The sequence below is a fragment of the Sarcophilus harrisii genome, chromosome 4 (assembly GCF_902635505.1).
Source record: "Sarcophilus harrisii chromosome 4, mSarHar1.11, whole genome shotgun sequence".
NCBI classification, from domain to species: Eukaryota; Metazoa; Chordata; class Mammalia; order Dasyuromorphia; family Dasyuridae; genus Sarcophilus; species Sarcophilus harrisii.
Window position 1 is genome coordinate 258560854 of NC_045429.1, and position 20390 is coordinate 258581243.

The 20390-nt window shown below is 33.4% G+C and overlaps 1 protein-coding gene across 1 annotated transcript in view; it reads left to right on the forward strand.

Moving 5' to 3' along the window:
* PKHD1 (PKHD1 ciliary IPT domain containing fibrocystin/polyductin) overlaps window positions 1-20390 on the forward strand; it is a 611151-nt gene that overhangs the window by 314203 nt on the left and 276558 nt on the right. The window contains 2 exon segments of the mRNA XM_031964731.1: window positions 6294-6432; window positions 11111-11357. Of these exon segments, the coding sequence (XP_031820591.1) occupies window positions 6294-6432; window positions 11111-11357 (386 nt within the window).

A 20390-nucleotide genomic window follows, 5' to 3' on the forward strand; every position in this document is an offset into this window, starting at 1 on the left:
CAAACTACTCCAGTACTTCTGACAAGAAAAGCACAAATGTGGTCATGAAAAGTTAGACACAATTGAAATGACACAGCAACAAAGTATAAGAAAAGTGGAAAGTCTTAATTGTAACAGGATTTATTTAGTACATTTTAGGTATAAGTAATAAGTAGGAAGGTGCTCATCATTTAGATAAACAAACTTTAAAGAGTTCAAAACCCCACCAAATTCTTTTCTCTTTTTTTTTCAAACAAGTTTAGCAAGGGAACTCTATTTTTTTTCTAATCTTAATTGACAGCATTTTAAAAAACAGCCTCTGTTCAAAAATAGCAACAAAACTAGTTATCCATTCTATCCACTATAGAAAGATTATAGTATTTAGGTGTTAAGTCTGGGCTAGCTCCCTGGAGGCCTCAGGATCTGCCAGAGTCAGAATAAGTAAAAGTCGTTGGTCTTTAGGGGGAAAAGCAGGCAAACTGCCAGGAGTTTTGCCAAAGATCTCTTCTCAATTTTGGAGTCCAGAATCTCCACCTTTCTCCTACATGTCCTACCTCCAAGTGACTGTGGCCTGTCTCACCCCACTCTCTAATCCTTGCCTACGATTATCTTAACATCAAACATTGAGCTAGCACCAAACAGTAAGAAGAGCCATTTATCCAAACATATGCTAATAGAGTCATTGTGGAATAGATAGTTAGCCTTAAGTGCTCGGTTGTCTGATTCAAGCATAACTTTTTGGGATTTCAGCCCTTTACATTTAGGGGTGAAGGGTACCTCAGAATTTAGCTAATCCAACTTGTATGTATCTTAGTAAGAATCCCTTCTATTATATGTTTAGCTTCTATCTGGAGACCTAAATTCATAGTACTACTTTGTGAAATAACCCATTTCATGAGCAGGACCAGGAAATCATTATATACTTCAACAACAATACTGTATGATGATCAGTTCTGATGGACCTGGCCATCCTCAGCAATGAGATCAACCAAATCATTTCCAATGGAGCAGTAATGAACTGAACCAGCTACACCCAGAGAAAGAACTCTGGGTGATGACTAAAAACCATTACATTGAATTCCCAATCCCTATATTTATGCCCACCTGCATTTTTGATTTCCTTCACAAGCTAATTGTACAATATTTCAGAGTCTGATTCTTTTTGTACAGCAAAATAACGGTTTGGTCATGTATACTTATTGTGAATCTAATTTATATTTTAATATATTTAACATCTACTGGTCATCCTGCCATCTGGGGGAGGGGGTGGAGGGGTAAGAGGTGAAAAATTGGAACAAGAGGTTTGGCAATTGTTAATGCTGTAAAGTTACCCATGCATATAACCTGTAAATAAAAGGCTATTTTAAAAAAAGAAATAACCCATTTCAGTTTTAGAAATTTTTAAATGTCAGGAAGGAGATAGCATGATTATAATCAGTAGAGTGTAGGAAGTCAGGAAGAACTGTATTCAAATCCCTCCTTTGACACAAACTAGCTGTAGAATTATGAGTAAACTATTTAAACTTCTCAGTACTGCAAGGCATTCTCTAAGTGACAGATAAGTTGCCAATATGGAAAATGGTACCCTTAGTACCAATGGTTAGGACATTTTTTCCCTTAAATCAGTCTAAAACCTTCTTTCCTAAAACTTCAATCCATTTCTTCCAGGTGTCCCCTCACAACCCAACCTTTAAATGTCTTTTAAGTATTTTCAATAAGATTGACTCCATCTGTGGCAAGCTAACTTTTTAAAAGAAGCATCTATAGTTCTGTTTGTAATGATTTGTCCAGTTAGGTTTTACATGTAGTACTTTTCTTATCTTAAATCTTAAAGTGCTATATAAACACTAATTGTCATCATTACCATCAATGATTACAATGCCTTTTAATACTTCTCTTAAGGGACTATTTCACAGGCTAATAGATATTCATACTTCCAAGGACTTATTTTGGTCACTATATTAAGCTAAATTTCCCTGTACTTAATCCTGTTCTATTATTCTTGCTAAACCTCTTTTGGATAATCCTCATGAGAGAAAATAAATGATAATCTTTCCTTCTTTTCAAAGAGTTAATACTTGTGAGATGTTGTGATTATTTGGATTATATATTTATTAGGAAAGGATGCTCCCCAGATTTAAGAACTATGGCAACAGTGGATCAAAGACCATGAATATTCCCAGAAATCTCCTTTAACCCTTATACACTTTCCCCCATCAAAAAGAAAGAGGGAAAAGAAAAAAGGAAAAGAAGGACCATAGAGCCAAATAACCAACCTTACTGTTAAATTGATGTCACAAAATTTTAATTGATGTTAACTAGACATAGTTATTAATGAGAAAATTACATAAATTAAGATGTAAATTATGACAAAAGGGTTCTTATCATGAGATAATCAAAGATAATCACACCCTGGGGTGCCGCTAGTAACATGCACTTGAATGCCTCTAAATCCCTTAACAAGTATACCACTAGAGTTCTCTGTTGGGAAACATTAAACAAAATTCCCCATGTCTCTTATGGACAAAATCTGATTGCTAGACTCTCCAAAGATGGATCTTTAGACTGTTACTAACACCAGGGAAGTCATTTAAATCACAGAACTACAGATTTTAGAACCTTAGAAATTATCAAGTCTAGCATCTATTTCCCACCATTTTATAGTTGAGGAAACTGAGGCCCCAGAAGTGAAGATATAATTTTTCTAAGAACACAGAACTAGTTGGTGACAGAACCAAGAGAAATGCCTAGACTTTCTTGCTATCATTCTAATGTACTTCCTATTATATAAAGAGACTGCATAATATTTAATGGATATATCTGACTGCAAAGTCAGAAAGACCTGGGTTCAAATCCTAGCTGGGCAATCCTAGTCAAATCCTTTAATTTCACAGTACTCTAAGTACTTCATAATTTTAACTTGCAGAGAAGGCACAAACCTGCATTGTTGAAGTGGGTTTCCTTACCTGGGAATTCTCTATATGACAAAAAAAATCATGGTTCAAGTCCTTCCTTTTTATTTGGTCATGAATAATATGGATTAGCAACAAAATATGGCTACCTTGGGGCTTCTGTTGTAGTTTTATAAATCTTTCATAATGGAATGATAGTGAGGAATGTTGGAGAGAACAGTCAATGATTTGTAATCAGAAGACCTATATTTAAGTTTTGGCTCTACTATTTCCTAGACATTTAAAGTGCTTGGTAAATTGTAGAATCTGATGGTGCAATTGTGGTCTATTATTGTTGTTTTAGTTATTTAAATGGCCTGTTATCCCAGGTGATGCTTCTGAAAATGTGAATAAGGTCTGATTAGTGTTCCATGTGAGGTTGGTTTATAAATTACTTCAGTTTTTTCAAATATTACTTTATACTCATATTTTGAATTTCTTTAATTGATGGGAAAACAAATAACAATTGTAGCATCAGCATAAATAACACTTTACAGTGGATATGGTGTCGTCCTATATGTAATCTAATCTAGTTCCTAATTTAGTGAACAGAGAATTGATTTGGGAATTAAAGTTCTAGTCTCATTGCCAAAATGTTGCCTTTGCCTGAATGTCTTGTAGAAATAGAAAAAGATAAACTTAGGAATCAAAATTTTCAGCGGAAAAGCTCTATATGAACCTCATGGATCACTTAAAAAAACAATTATTGAAGATAATACTTGCAAATGTGTGTGAGAAGTTAATGTGTACATATGAGCATTCAAAAGCTATATAAATTGATGTAGAATACTATAAAAAAGAGAATGTGGCTTTCTTTGTTGGCCATGTCAGTGGATTCAATCACTATCTTTCATGTGTTTCATTCTTTTAGGGGTTGGAATTTTCAAAAAGTTTTTTCAAAGTGGGCATTCTTAGACCAACCATCTAAAATTGTAAGCATCCAATCATTAATAGACTGACCCTATAGAGAATATATTACATTCTATGTACAGATATGTAAATTATATCTGTGCCAAGTTATTTATATCTTATTCAGATATATCTGTGTTTTAGTGTACTAAATGAAATCTTGATGGTTAGATGGGTGGATTCAATTTTGTGGTTTAATATCCAGAAGAAAAGTAACAGTAATAACTCACTTACCTAGCATTTTCAGGTTTGAAAAACACTTTCCTTGTGCCCTATTTATGGAATAGGTATAATTATATTTCTCATTTTTCAGATGAAGCTTAAGAGATCATATCCTAGAAGCATAATAATATGCTTCTATTTAGAATGTATATAGTACTTCAGGTTTTGCAAAGAATTTTATAAATATTATCTCTTTGACCTTCCAACAACTTTGGAAGGGAGGTATCCTATTTTGCGGATGATGAAGCCACAGTAGGCAGAGGTTAAGTGATTTGCCAGAATCACAAAGCTAGTAAAGTGTCTAAGGTTATGGAGAGACTTACACGAACTGATGCTGAGTGAAACGAGCAGGGCCAAGAGATCATTATATACTTCAACAACAATACTATATGATGATCAATTCTGATGGACCTGGCCATCTTCAGCAATGAGATGAACCAAATCAGTTCCAATGGAGCAGTAATGAACTGAAGCAGCTACACCCAGCGAAAGAACTCTGGGAGATGACTAAGAACCATTACATTGAATTCCCAATCCCTATATTTTTTCCCACCTGCATTTTTGATTTCCTTCACAGGCTAATTGTACAATATTTCAGAGTCTGATTCTTTTTGTACAGCAAAATAACAGTTTGCTCATGTATACTTATTGTGTATCTAAGTTATACTTTAATATATTTAACATCTACTGATCATCCTGCCATCTAGGGAAGGAGGTGGGGGGAAGGAGAGGAAAAATTGGAACAAAAGGTTTGGCAATTGTCAATGCTGTAAAATTACCCACACATATAACTTGTAAATAAAAAGCTATTTTAAAAAATGTCTAAGGTTAGATTTAAATTCAAGTCTTCCTGACTGAAACGCCAGTATTCTATCCACAATGACACTTAACTGGGTAGGATCTTAGAAAGTATCTAGTCTTCTCTTTCCCCAATTTTATGGATCATCAGAACATATATATTAAATTTAGAATTGGAAAAGATTCTAAAGGTCATTTAATTCAATGCTCCCATTTTTCAGATGAGGAAACTGAGAATTAACTTGCTCAAGGTCACACCCCTAGGGTGTCACTAAATATCAGAGCTAGATTAGATGCCCATCTTCTTAGTCCCAGGTCTTAAATTCTTTTTTTAAAAAAATTCAGTAGCATTTTATTTTTTCCAAATACATTTAAAGATAGTTTTCAACATTTTTTTTCTCCTTCCCTCCTTTAACTCTCTCATCTTCAAGACAGCAAACAATCTGGTATAGGTTAAATATGTGCAATTCTTTTAAACACATGTCCATATTTGTCATGTTGTGCAAGAAAAATCAGACAAAAAGGGAAAAATCATAAGAAAGAAAACAAACAAACAAAAATATAAAAGATTATGTAGGATGACATTTTCTATTCCAAGTTTGCTTTCGATCCAATTTGCTTTGAATTACCACATTGTTGAGAAGATGCAAGTTCATTAGAGTTGATCATCACATAATCTTATAAAACTCAAACACACCTTATTACTTATTTGTTTTTAGGATTTTTTAAGGTTATTTTTTAAGGTAAATAAGTGTGATGAGGTGACATGTTCAAAGTTTTCGAACTAGTAAAAGTATAGTTTATTCCACCAGATTTCAGAATTAATAATAACTTCCTTACATTTTTTGGGGTGTTCTTCAGGGCAGTGAAGTCCTTCCCGAGAACATTCCTAGGAACTAACCCGGCCACCAGGGTTGAAGGTGCAAATGTTCCCAGTCAAGGGGCAGATAGAGGCAGGACTTGGAAACAATCTTTATACTTCCTATCTACTCTTAGTTCATTTAAGAGTGAGAATAAAATATTAGAAAAATTATCAACTTAATTTTATTTGATATTCAAAAATAAATAAAAATTTATTTTGTCTGTACCTCATTCTCCCACCCTGATGAGGGGAGGAGGAAGGAAAATAAAACCCTTGTAATAAATATGCAGAGCCAAACAAAACAAATTCCTGCATTGGTCAAAATCCAAAAATGTGCATTTCTTTCTGAATATTTAATGCATCTCCTCTCTAGTAGGAGATGTATAGTATTCTTCATTGGTACTCTAGAAGAGTGACTGGTAATGATGTTCATCAGGGTTCTTAAGACTTTCAATGTTTATTTTCCATATTTGTTGTTGTTAACATACAAATTGTCCTTCTGGATCTGCTTATTTATCTCTGTATCAGTCATTTGGCTAGTTGTTATATTTTCTTTTCCTTTTTATCATCAGCAAGGTATCTCATATATGTCAACCGGATTAAAAACCCCTAAGAGACAGGAATTGTTGGTGTCCAAAACAACCTTTGTGAATTTTGATAGAAACAACTGTTTTGCTATAAGAACCTGCTCAAGCTGTTATAGAGGACAAGGTAAGTTCTAAGAATACATAGTCCAGGAAGGAATCTGGACTAAAATGCAATAGGGTGTTAAAAAGAGTAGAGGTTATCTAATGATTGCTTTTTTTAATCTAATAATTGCTTTTTTTTGGAGGCAATTAGGGTTAAGTGACTTGTCCAGGGTTACATAGCTGGTAAGTGCCTGACATCAAATATGATATTAGGTCCTCCTGACTCTAGGGCTGATTGCTCTATCCACTGAACTACCTATTTGTACCTAATAACTACTTCTTAATCATGGAAATACATCAACAGAGACATCAGTTGAAGTCCCAAGAAAGGAAAGTCCTGCTAAACAATGTAGAGATGAAAGGCTTATGAACCAGTAACCTAGATCTTCTAGCTCACAATTCTAGTATTATTAATATTATTGGATAGAACTATTCAAATTCAGTATAACTATTATTCCCAGCCCATCTTTATAAAACAAACAAATAAAAACCTAGGGAAACATAAATGTTATTTCAGCAAAGTGAAAACTGATAATCTGACCATTGTAGACAAATCAACCAAGTTATTCAGTGAGAAGGAGTCAATTTTGGAGGAAAGTAAATTCTGCTCACTTAGCATTAAGGCTCCTTTGACAGCCATTTTTTAATGTGGCATGGAGTTCACATTCATATTCTATTGATGTCATAGAAATAATAATAATTTCAAAATTACTTTTTCGGAGACCAGTATTTCAAGTTATGAAACAGAAAATGCTTTGCTGATTCAGTTTTCTTGAGATAAATCAATGAGAGATACGACTGTATAATGAAAAGAAGACTGATCTTTGAATCAAAAAAAAAAATCTTACTAGTTGTATGACCTTCAGTGAGAAAGACATTTTACTTTTTTTAGCCTCAAGCTTCTCATCTGTAAAATGGGTATAATGATACTTGCTCTATCTCATGGTTTTTATGAGGAAAAAATCATTGTAAAACATGAAATAATATCACTATGTGACATAGTTATTGCACAAATTTTAACCCTAAATCAAAACCTTATTTGTGAATTTTTGTGCTAATTATATGCTTGGGCACATCTTCACTAAATAGTCTCTGATGTACTGGATTCTTGGTCATAATCTCTTCCCCCAAAGGGTTTAAAATCGAGTTGGAGATACACAAAATAATATTAATAGTACAAAACAATAAAGGGAGTGCCAAATGAATGGTTTAGATAGTAAATGCTCTCCAGAGTCAAGAGAGTTTTTTAGTTTTTCTTTTGATGTTTATAGGGAATTTATTCAATACCACAGCATTTGTTAAATAATACATGAAAAACGAAGTGACAAGGTGTGCATTGGAAAAATATTGGTGACCTTTTTTTGCTAGAGATATTTTCCTGAGGAAGCTGGGTGGCACAATAGATAATGCTGGACTGGGAGTAAGGAGGACCTTGAGTTCAAATCCAGCCTCAGATACTTATTAGCTATGTGATCCTGGGCAAGCCATTTAACCCTGTATACCTCAGTTTCCTCATCTGTAAAATAAATTGGAAAAGGAAATAGCAAACCACTCTAGTATCTCTGCCAAGAAAATCCTAAATGGGATTATGAAGAGTCAGACATAACTGAAAAAAAGACTGAACAAAAAGCTTGGCTGACTACAATGTTAGGCCTGAAATTAAACAGAAATGACTATGAAGTTATATAATTAATACCGAGTTAAAAAGAAAAAAAGAAAAGAACAGCAGTAACAAAACACAATAGTACACAAGTAAGATATAGAGGCACATAAATAGATAGTGGTTTATTTGAAAAATCTCTAGAGTCAAAGAGTGTGACATGCCAATCAAAGAAACTGAACATGATCTTAGGTTGCATTGAGAGAAAAATATTGTATAGGGCCATGAAGATGGAGAAGAGGCTAGAGACAATTATAGTGGAAGCATTTTCTAGTTCTCATTTACTGATCCTTCTCACAGGTGCAAGAAACTAACAAATTAAAAAAAACACTTGGTCAAATGGATTACATGTTTATTATCTATATTTAATATATCTATCTCTAGATAGATGAACATATATATAGATATATACACACACATATTTATATCTTTTTCCCTCCCTGTCTCTTGTCTGTCTGTCTGTCTGTCTCTCTTTCTGTCTGTCTGTCTGTATTTAAAGTTTAAAGACTGGCTTAAATTAGGAGTTAAGAAATTCAAACTACGGACAGAATTAATGACCTCTTTTTTTGTTGTTTTTGGGGATTTTTTTTGTGGCTATTTGTTTCCCTCAGCTTTAAGAATTCATTGATAAGAAAGGTCTCTCAGACCCCAGCCCAAGGCTATGAGAGCAGGCCCATCTCTATGAGGTGAATAATGCATTAGCAAGGTCAGCCCTGGGGTGAACCAGACTTTCTTTCCCTTCCTTCTCTCCCTCAACCAATTATAATTCTCAAAGATCCAAAGCTTTGGGAATAGGAATAGCAGATAATACCAGCAATCATTACCCTAGAATCAATGGGAAGAAAAGAAACTGATGAAATATTACCCACATATATTGGAGAAGGGAAAGATAAATATATAGATACAGATTTAGAAAAAGATGAAATAAATGTAGATATGTATATGGGGAAAGTTAGGAGCCATTTCATTGCTGCCATTCAATGAATTGGATCCAGATGTTATGCTTTAAATTTTTGTTTCCACTTAATAGTATTTTTAATTACATGTAAAAATAGTTTCAATATTTATTTTTATAAGATTTTGATTTCCATTTTTTCTTCCCTTCTCCCTTCCCAAGACAAGCAATCTGATATATGTTATACATGTGCAATCATATTAAACACATTTCCACATTAGTCCACATTTCTTTGTGAAAGAAAATCAGAACAAAAGGGGAAAAACTGAGAAAGAATAAACAAAAAAAAACAAAACAAAACATGAAATTAGTATGCTTTGTTCTGCATTCAGACTCCATAATTCTTTCTCTTGATGTGGATAACATTTATCCAGATGTTACACTAAATGAATCCAAGACTGCTTGGCATAAGAATTGGAAACCCAATTGGTCAGATAAGAACAACTTTTATAGAAGGAGGAAATAGGTATTTTTTGAGCCTTACACTCCATAATTATTTGTGACTATACATATCTTTTATTCATTTGTATAGTGCTTTAAACTTTACAAAACACTTTATAAATATCTCATTTTCCCTCTCACAACTCTAGGAGATTATTCTTCCCATTTTACAGGTAAAGAATCTTAGGCAGAGAGAGGTTAATGACTTGTCTGGGTCACATAGCTAGTAAATATCTTAGGTTGGATTTGAAATTATATCTTCCTGACCCCAGGTTCAGTTCTTTACCCATTGTACCTACCTAAATTTTGTACACTGATTGTTTTTCATTTGTCTAGTATAGTTTCTGACTTTAAGAGAGCATTTGTTATTATGTCATGGGGAAAATTGATAAAATAACATGATCATAGTTATCCTTTCTGCTTGTATTTGAACCACTATGCTAAGTGATAGTATCTGGCACATAATCACTGTTCAGTAAGTGCTTGTTGACTTATTCTTTGTGGACAGATATAGTTGCAGTTTTTTGTCTAAATTCAATATATGTAATATGGAAGCATGTTATTTAAAACAGAATGCTGTTTGAGATCCCAGCTTTTCAAGATAACTATTATAGATACTCTATAAGGTCTTTATTTCAACAAGATTTCTTTTACATAGAGTTTGGCCCTTATTTTTGAATCTATCACTTTGCCTACATCAAAATTTAAAGGAAACAGACAGCAGTTGAGAAGTCCCTACAGTTTAGAAAATGCATTTGACCAGACCCTTCGCTCAAAGAATTCATGAAAAAATTCAGAGTATTAGAAAACCCCTGGACATATTTGCAATTAATTTTTTTGAGGCACTTGAGGTTAAGTGACTTGAGCAGGGTCACACAACTAGTAAGTATTAAGTGTCTGAAATATAATTTTAACTCAGGTTGTACTGATTCTAGGGTCCTTACTCTATTCACCATACCATCTAACTGCCCCAATTAAATTCATTTTAATAATCATTTATGAACTGGCTCCTAAAGACCAGGTGCTGTGCTAATAACTTGGGAAACAGAAGAAAAAATAAAATTCATTTGCTCATTTACAAAGAGAAACTTAAGTCTTAGTGATATCATAGAAAAGTAGACTCAAAAGTAGAAGGGACCACAGACATCATCTATCTACACTTAACCTCTCCTTTTACAGGCAAAGAAATTTTGGCCTAGGAGGATTAAATAACTTGCTAAAGGTACATAGTAAGCAATAAAGAATTGAACTGAACTCCTCTAAATCTATTCAACAATCTTTTCCGAGCTTCATTCTGTTTAGAAATTCCCAGTATCTGGGTAGTTTTAATAAAGGATCATTATTTGTATTGGTACTATGCTTGGCCAGTGAGAGTTCTGAGTTAGCAGACTAGGACATCTCTATATTTTCTTCCTTCCCTCTCTTCTGAAATTTTCATTTTCTTTCAAATAAAATCACTGGTACAGTAATAATGAACTTTATTAGATTATTAGCTCCTTGAAATTAGAGGATTTTTTTATTTTTGTCTTTGCTCAGCTTCTAGTAATGCGCCTAGAATATAAATAAATACTTGCTAATCAATTGATTGATTAGTTGATATTGTGAGATCTGATGAGTTTTTAAAAATATCTTTTCTATTTTCAGGTGGATTTACTGTGAAGACTGAACAACTGAAGTTTCTAAACTCTCCTAATAGAGTAGCATTCCCATTTCCTCATGCAGCTATTGTCAAAGACCTGGATGGTTCTATTTCTGGGAAGAAGGAAAGTTACCTTCTTGCCTCTGTGGAAAATCTTGCTTCATCCTGTCAGGCCAACCAAAGTTTTGGTCAGACTTTCAGGGGCAGTATTTGTGGCCCAGATGTAATCTTTCATCGCATGTCTATTGGACTGTAAGTATGAAATCTCTCCATTTTCACCCAGGACAACATATCAAGCATATACTACTTTGGGACTTTTCTAAAGAGAAATAGTTCCTCACTTTCTGATTGAGATGATTGATAAACAAGAATGATACAGCAGGGGACAGAGAATATTTAAGAATTACATTTGCTCAAACTCTGTTTTAAGCTATGATTTGAAGTTATCTTTTATACCAGTTAACCTTGGATGTTTTTGGGAATGGGCCAAGAATCCCTAAACTCTAATTGGCATTTTGGACTAACAGGATTTACTACTACAACCTTCTGACTAACAGAAAATTTGAAATAGATTTAAATTAAAAATGTGGTTTAAAAAGTTTCCAGCAGTGTCCATTCTCATTTATATTCACTTTGCCCAAGTGCACCCAAAATGTTCACTGTGCTTCAGGGAAGCAATTGCTGCAGTCTCCCATTACTTGCAAAGTTGCTTCCCTTCAATTCGTTTCTCTCTTGTTAATTTCATGAACTATTGGATTCATACAATATATTTCCTATTAATATGGAAGAAAGCATTTCTTGATTATGCTGCTCAGACTACCATTAAATCAGCAGCCAGGCTGTTTATAATATATAATAGGGTGGCTACAGCTCTGCTAAACTTGCAGCTGATGATTGCCAAATGACTTGGTTTCTATCTTTTTCATATTCTTTTTTATATTTCTCCCTTTATCTTCTTTTCTCCCTTTGTTTTCAAGTGTCTTATTTCCTTGTGTTGTGACCTGTTTAAATCAAGTGAGTCAATTATGGTATCACTAACATTTTTTTGAATAGATGAATCTAAAATAATAATAATCCATGCTGCCATGATAGACACAGAATGATTGTTTGAGTAGCCTTTACTAATAAGTATCTATTTTTATTCTAGTTTTATCAGAATGAAAAATGTTCATTATCTATTTCTGTACTTATGACCAATGTCAAAAGCTTACCATGGTCAAAGAATACATCTAGAAACTAACCTTCTGGGGATGAATCTTCTCAAATGGAGTTAATTGGTCCCTGGACAGCTTATTCAGGTTATTAAATGCAGGGTGATAATTGAAGTGTTCCTGTCTTGGTAAAATATGACAGATATTATTTTACTTCTATAGTCTTTAAAAATCTTAAGACTACATTTATAGTATTGAAGTAAGAGTTTGTGAAGGCTTATACATGTGACATCTAATATTACTGAACACCAGTGAAGATATGCAGCACCAATATAAGGTTTTTTCCATAATTCCTATCATAATTCCTGACTGAAGCTTGCCTTCTGTCAGAATCTAGTGACCTAGTTCTATTTATATGGTTATATGACAGACTCTATGGAAAATATTATGTGGATAAAGTTACTCTAATATTAAATTGATAGTTTTTTTAATAGGATTTTTGTAAGGTTAAGAGACAAAATAAGTAGGTTTAGAAACCCCATCATTTGATTAGCAGTACTCATGTTCATGTAATGCATCTTGATATAAGCTTTACAAACCTTTCTAACAGAGATGATCCTGGTTGCACTTATATATAAAACTCCTTGAGGGCAGAGTATCCTTCCATTTTATTATTGTATGTTCTTTGAGTGTGATATCTTGTTTATTTGTTGTTGTTTTAGTCATATCTTACTTTTTATGACCTCAGGTGAGGTTTTCTTGACAAGGATACTGGAATAGTTTGCCATTTCCTTCTCCAGTTCACTTTACAGATGAGGAAACTGAGGCAAACAAAGTTTATTGAATTGCTCAGGATCACACACCTAGTAAATGTCTTAGGCTAGATTTGAATTCAGATCTTCCTGACTCCTTGGCTGGTGCACTATCCAGTATCGTACCTGTCAATCTTGTGCATAAAAAGTAGTTAATATTTGCCAATTGTATTAAATTGGGTTGGATGCTTTAGTAGTTCTCTAAATACCCTCTGAGTTCATCCTATCCTGCTTCCAGTCACTTCTAGTTTCCTGTTGTGTGGCAGTTTTGTTATAGAAAATGTTGAAATGTCTTTCTTAACTTATCAGAATATCTAAGTAATGGAAATTTAACAAAGTTCAATCAACAGTCATATATTAAGTACCTACCATATGCCATGTCCTGTGCTAGGTACTGGGCATACAAGAACTAAAACAAAAAAATTGAAGATTTACCTGCTCTCATGGAGCTTCCATTCTTATGGAAAGATGTATATTTCCTTATTTTCACTGAGGGAAAAAGGTTAATTTAATGTATTGTTTTGACAAAAATACATTGAAAGATTATCTCCAAAGTCTTTACAGGGAGAATGAGGTTGATAAGGTAACTTTTCAGTTATGTGTTGCTAAAGAAGATTCTACCGCCTTAACTTTTATGAATACATATTTTCCCCTCCTTTCAATTCTCCTCTTTCCTACCTTGTATTCAAGGCTTATATATTGACATATTCTGTGAGGTTAGAGAGAGATGACAACCCATTCTAGAGCATCCCTGCTTGAATGTAAAGAATATTTTCCCTAGAAAACCAATGAAGCTGACGCCAGAGTGGTGGAGTGAAGCCAGTATTTTGTAGAACTCTTCTGATATATCTCTTCTATAATTTTTAAAAAAAATGCCAAACCAAATTCTGAACCAAGAAAAAGCCACAATGAATCATATTTTCAGCCCAGAGTAGTTTAGAGAGACAAAAAGGCAGGTCTGAAGACACAGTGATGTGGGGCTGACTGGAATGTGGATGGCAATAGCAACTAGCCATTAGCTATGGCATCAGTGACCTTGGAAGCAGTTTTGCACCCAGGGATGATAAGTGACTAGTTCAGAAAGAGATCCCAGGATACCTGCCTCAGGACTGAGAGGTAGAACAAGTGTCATCTGCTAGGGCTATCACTCACTTGCAGTTCCAGGACAGAGAGTAATGTTTTGTGAAAGAGCAGGGATCTTACCTAGAGAAGAAGCAGAGCCTAGACAAGGAATGTAATGACCAACCACCTCCACATATCAGACTACTTTAAAAGCATTGAAAACTTACAGAACCTCACTGATCTATGAAAGAGTCAGAAGGACATGAGACAAAAGCTTAGATCATATATCCCTCACATTTCCAGAGGTGATCAGAGTCTAACAAATTCCCAAATTAAGAGATAGACTGGAAAAATGAGCAACAACAACAAAAAGAACCAGACCAAAAAAATCTAGGGGGTCTTAAGGGAAGTTAAACACAAACTCAGAAGATAACAACTTGAAAAACATCTACAAATAAAGCCTCAAAAGAAAAAAAAAGGCAAGTTCAGGAAGAATTTTTTAAAAAGACATAAAGAAAGAGATGATAAATAAAAGAACAAAAACTATTTAAAAATTTAAAAATCAGGTTAGAGTAGCAGAGGAAAGACTGTGAAAAAAAGGAGCAGCATTCAAAAAATTTGGATGAAGAGAGCAGCTTGGTAAAAGAGGTAGAAAAACTACTGAAGAAAATAACTCCTTAAAATTAGAATTGGACAAATGGAAACTAATGACTCAATGAGAATCAAGAAGAAGTGAAAGTTGCAAGGCAATCCCAATAAACTTTGGATAGGAAATGTTTTTTGCATCTATAAAAAGAACTGCAGAGATTGAATGTAAATCAACACATGCTATGTTCACTTCTTTTTTCTGTTTTTTTTTCCCTTTGTTCAGATTTTTCTTTCCCAACATGATTCATAAAACATTGTGTATTAAAAAAGTAAATAATAAATGAAACTAAGTAAAAAAGAAACAAACAATGAAAGGAATACAAAGTCTCCACCTCAAAATATGATAAAATGCATCTCTCTTAGGATACAGGAAAAATTTTCTCATAGGAAAAAAAAAACAATGTGAAAATAGATTGAGGAAATATATTCTAAGAATTATTGGACAATCAGATAGCTAGGTGGCACAGTAGATAGAGCACTGACTTCAGAGTCAGGATGGCCTGACTTCAAATCTGACTTCAGGATTTACTGTGTGATTCTAGGCAAGTCACTTAAGCCTGATTGTCTCAGAAAAAAAAATTGTGTTATAATCACAAAAAGAGCCTAAACACATATTTCAAGAAATTACAAAACTGCCCAAATGTCTTAGACCCAAAGGGCAAAGTAGAAATTGAAAGCATCCTCTTATCACCTCTAATCACACCTTGTATAAAACCTCTCAAAGAATGATAATCAAAATCCAGAGCTCAAAGATAAAAGTGAAAATACTGTAAGCAGCTAGAAAGAAAAGTCAAATACCATGGAACCACAGTTAGATTCACACAATTTAGCAATTACCACAATAAAGGATCAGAGAGCTTGGAATATGATATTCTGGAAGATAAAGGAGCAAGGATGACAAGCAAGAATAATTAACCCAGAAAAACTAAATATAATCCTATAGGGAAAAAACAAGCTCAGACATTTAAAGAAATAGAGGTTTTCCAAGAATTCTAAAACTGAATTGAAAATTTGATATTCAAACAAAGGTAGATATGAATAAGAAAACATATGGGATGTAAGATTAAACTATTTACATTCCTATATGGAAAGGTGATTTATATAACACCTAAAGTCTTTATCTATAGCATGATTATGGCAATAGCAGGTGTCTACTTGAACACTTGGCATGAGTGTGAGTCTATTATATTGAGATTATCTCAAAATCATTTTAAAGTATATTAATAATAGTTTATGCACTACTTTCTCAAAATTTCTTAAATCAACAAAACAAAAATCAATGATTTTTAGTATTTACTAGTTTTTTTAGATATAAATGCTTACAATGAAAAATATAAAAATCAATTCTTACAGCATTCCCTAATACAGCTAATCTCTAATACACCTCTGCACTTATGTGATCTTATTTAATTATTAATAAGAGCTGAAATTTATTAATCAGCCCAAAATTTAAAATGCTTTACATATATCATTGTGTTAGATACTAATAATAAGACCCTGAGCTATTAGGTACCATTATCTCTATTTTATCAACTAGGAAATTGAAATTTAGAGGGTTTTGACTGATCCATGGTCACAATATAAATAAGCATTAGAGATGAGATTTGAAATCAGATCTTTCTTTGACTCAGTTCAACATTATTCTACTATGCCATTGTCTTTTGGAGTAGTGAAGCATTTTATCTCTGTGGACCTTAGTTTCCTCATATGTAAAGATGGAGGTTGGACTAAATATAAAAAAAAAAAATTTTTCTTTTAAATTAGGGGTGGATAGGAGGGAAAGAAAATAAATTCTTACTAATTGAAAATAAAATAAAAAGTTAAACATGACATAAAGTTTCTTTGAATTCTAAATATCATGGCCTACTTGCAATGAAGTAGGGGTCACCTTGCAAGTACTGTTATTTTAGGATTTTTTTTTTTTGGTTATAATCCCTATTTCATGTCCCACTCACCATTTTAGCCTGATCAGCATGGCATTATTTCATTTTTATGTATATTCCCTATCTTAACTAATATTTGTGGATAGCAACTATGTCTTCACTTTTCCAGTACCTACTATGGAGCCTTCCATATAAGAGGTGCTCTATAAGAAGCAGTTATTTGGTTGGTCTTCAAATAGCTGTGTAAAACCTTTGTATCATACTTTTGAATCCAAGGCACTTGATCAATGCTTTACTTTGAATTCTTTTTTTAATTAAAAAAATCATTCTCCATAATGCAGTTTTGACATTTGAAAAGTATAGGCAATATTTGAAAAATATAGAAAAAATATTTCTCCCTCTGCTTCTTTCCCAGGTTAGTACATGCTTCTGTATTTCTTTCCAATTTACTATTTTTGTATGGCTTCACTTTGACAGCCAGCTTGTCAGAGAAAATGTAAATAAGTGATGTTCATAATGGTTAGTGTTTGAGGTGAAGAGATGACACTTACCTGTTGAAAGGCATTGCATGTTCTATGCCTCACTAAAATAATAAAATGCTTCACTGGCACAAGTACTGCTGTTTTTGCTCTTTCTACAAAAGCCTCCATCTTTTCTTGACACTGACATATGTCTCCCATGAGTACTACAGATTTCAAATCTGTGTTTCTTATCCCAGTTTGTTTCCACAAGTGTCATTCATCTTCAATGGCCAAGGTAGCATAATCTTCCCTGCTGGAAGACGGAAGCTCAATTTATGGGCTCTCTCATTTAGAGAAGAAAAAGACTATAGAATATTTAAGTTAATTAATCAATACAAGTGATTATTAAGCACCTACTATGTTCCCAGCACTGTGCTTGAAGAATTTAAAGATAAAATATGAAAAAATAACTACTCTCATAAGCTTGCATTTTTAGAGGGATAGCATTACATATATAGGTTTATATAGAATAAGTACATATATACATACACATGAAATATAATTAAAAATAAATATGATTCATTTAGGGAAGGAGGACATTTAGGAATCAGAAAAGACTTTGTATAGCAGGTGGTTTTTCAGCTGAGTTTTGAAGACATTTAATGAAATATAAGTAAGAAGGGAATGCCTTTTAAGTATGGGGAATGAATAGCACAAAGTTCCATTCATGGGAGAAGGATCTCTGTCCTTGAGGAACAAAGAGAAGACCAATTTGAATGTACTAAAGGGAAAGGGAAAGATGTATAAGGCTAATAAGAGATACCTTGGAAATAAAATGTGAAAAGTTTTAAACGCCAAACAGAGATTTTTAAATTTTGTCTCAGAATCAATAGGAAACACTGGATTTTAGTGAGTAGAGGAATAATAGCATAGTCAGATTTGCTTTTAAGGAAAATCACTTTGTTAACAATGTGCAAAATATACTGCAATAAGGAGAATGTGAGGTAAAGAAAACAATTAGGAAACCATTACAATAGTTAAGGTGAAAGATGATGATGGCCTAGAGCAAAGTGAGAAGTTCTCCACTTTAAGATATATTGAAGAATTGGAAAATGAACATTTGAGAATTGATTGGAAATGAAGGGCAAAAGACAGGAAGAAGGTGAGAATGACAGGGGGCTTGAGAACCTTAGAGCCTAAAAGGAGGGTGGTATCTTTGACAGTAAAATAAAATTTGGAAGGATGCGTTTAGGAAAAATATAGTAAGGTATGTCTTTGATATATTGAGTTTAAGATAACTATTACATATTCATTTCAAAGTTTCTAATAGATAATAAATTCAGAAGATAGACAAAGACAGAATATATAGATTTGGCAGTTCTTTATATGGAGGTGATCATTGAATTTATGGGATCTAAGTTGTCAACTGAAAGAAAAATATATATATACCTTCCCTCCCTACATTGTCTTATTTGGTGATCTAGAGAAAAGAGAAGAGTGATTATGGCAGAACCTTGATATACATCTATAGATAATAGGTGTGACATACATAAAGATCTAGCGAAGAAGCCTTAGAAGAAGAGAAGAGAAGAGAAGAGAAGAGAGAGAGAGAGAGAGAGAGAGAGAGAGAGAGAGAGAGACAAATACAGAGATATTATGAAAACCTAGAGAAGAAAAAGTATCCAGGAGAAGAAGGTGATCAGCTGAGTCAAATATGCTAGATAAATTAAGACTGAGAAAACTGAGAAAAGACTCATATTTGACAAGAGATATTCAATAGAGAGGATTTGGGGAAGATGACAGAAAAATCAGAAAATTCCAAGCTCTCCAGATTTCCCCCACAAAGGAGACAAAATTCTGCCTCTAGGTGAATATAGAATGGTTAAAAAAGAGTTGGAACTAAACAATGCTCCTCCTAGATTCTTGGAGAAGATCTGAAGAAAGATCCCAGGAAGGAGATTCTACAAGTGTGAAGTGTAGCTTGCTGAAATAACCAGCAGAGAGCCCGGAGGCTAGCTAGGTTGGGAGATAGCCTTGGTCCAGCCACAGGAATTTTCATCTCTCCAACTGTGCAGGAATCTGACATCTGAGTCAGAGAAGGCTGAGGGAACCTTTGCTGATAAAGAACACCAAGCTCAGTTGTGCTGTTGAACACTGTTGATGACCCTGGTTGAGAAGGAACTAATGAGTGAAAAAAGCAATGGGTCAGGAACACAACTGATTATGGGCATTTATTACAAGAGAATGGAGTTCTTAGTTTTGGGTTCCAGTCAGAGTATTGAACTAAAGAGAAAACTGAGGCCAAAGGCACCACCCGCCATCCCTTAGGACAAGAAGTAATTAAATCAAAAATCTGTTACAAAATGATCAGTCAAAGGAGAAAGAACCCAATCATAAAAGTTACTATGGGAATAAGAAAGACCAGGGTACATCTTCAAAGGATGATGAAATTAAAAAAAAAAAAGCATAATATCAAATGGCTGCCCAATAAATGCCCAAAAAGAATACATAGAAGAATTTTAAAAATATTTTTAAATCAAATGAAATATGGGGGAAAAATAAAATAAAATAAGAACAGTCTAAAAAAAGCAAAAGGATTATGTAAAGAAAGTCAACTAACTAGAAAAGGAAATCCAGAAACTTAAGGAAGAAAAATGACTCCTTGAACACTAGAATTGAGCAAGGGGAAGCCAGAAAAGTTATGAGACCAAGAAATAATAAAATATAAAGAATGAAAAAAAAAAGTGAGATCTCATAAGAAAAACATTGATCTAAAAATAGTTCAAGAAGAGAAAACATAAGAATAATTGGATTACCTGAAAGTTATGACCAAAAAAAATTGATATAATAATACAAGAAATAATTAAAGAAAATTGTGCTGAACTGTTAGAAGAAGGAGGAAAAAGTAGAAATACAAGCACCATTTAAAAGAGATCCTACATGAAAATCTTACAGAAATATCATAGCTAAATTCTGAAACTTCCAGATTAAGGAGAAAATAATATGAACAACATGAAAAAATATTCAAATCCAATGGAGCCACAATAAGAATCACATAAGAGCTAGCACTGGCAACAATAAATGATCACAGATCTTGGGGTGGTGAGTGAAAATATCATACCCAGCAAAGTTAAGCCTAATCCTGAATTAAAAAAAATTCAATGAATTGTTAGACTCAGGATTTTGTTGCAAAAAGATCTGAACTTAATTGGAAATTTGACATATAGTATTCAAGAGAAACATTAGCCAAACATCAAAGATGACTTTC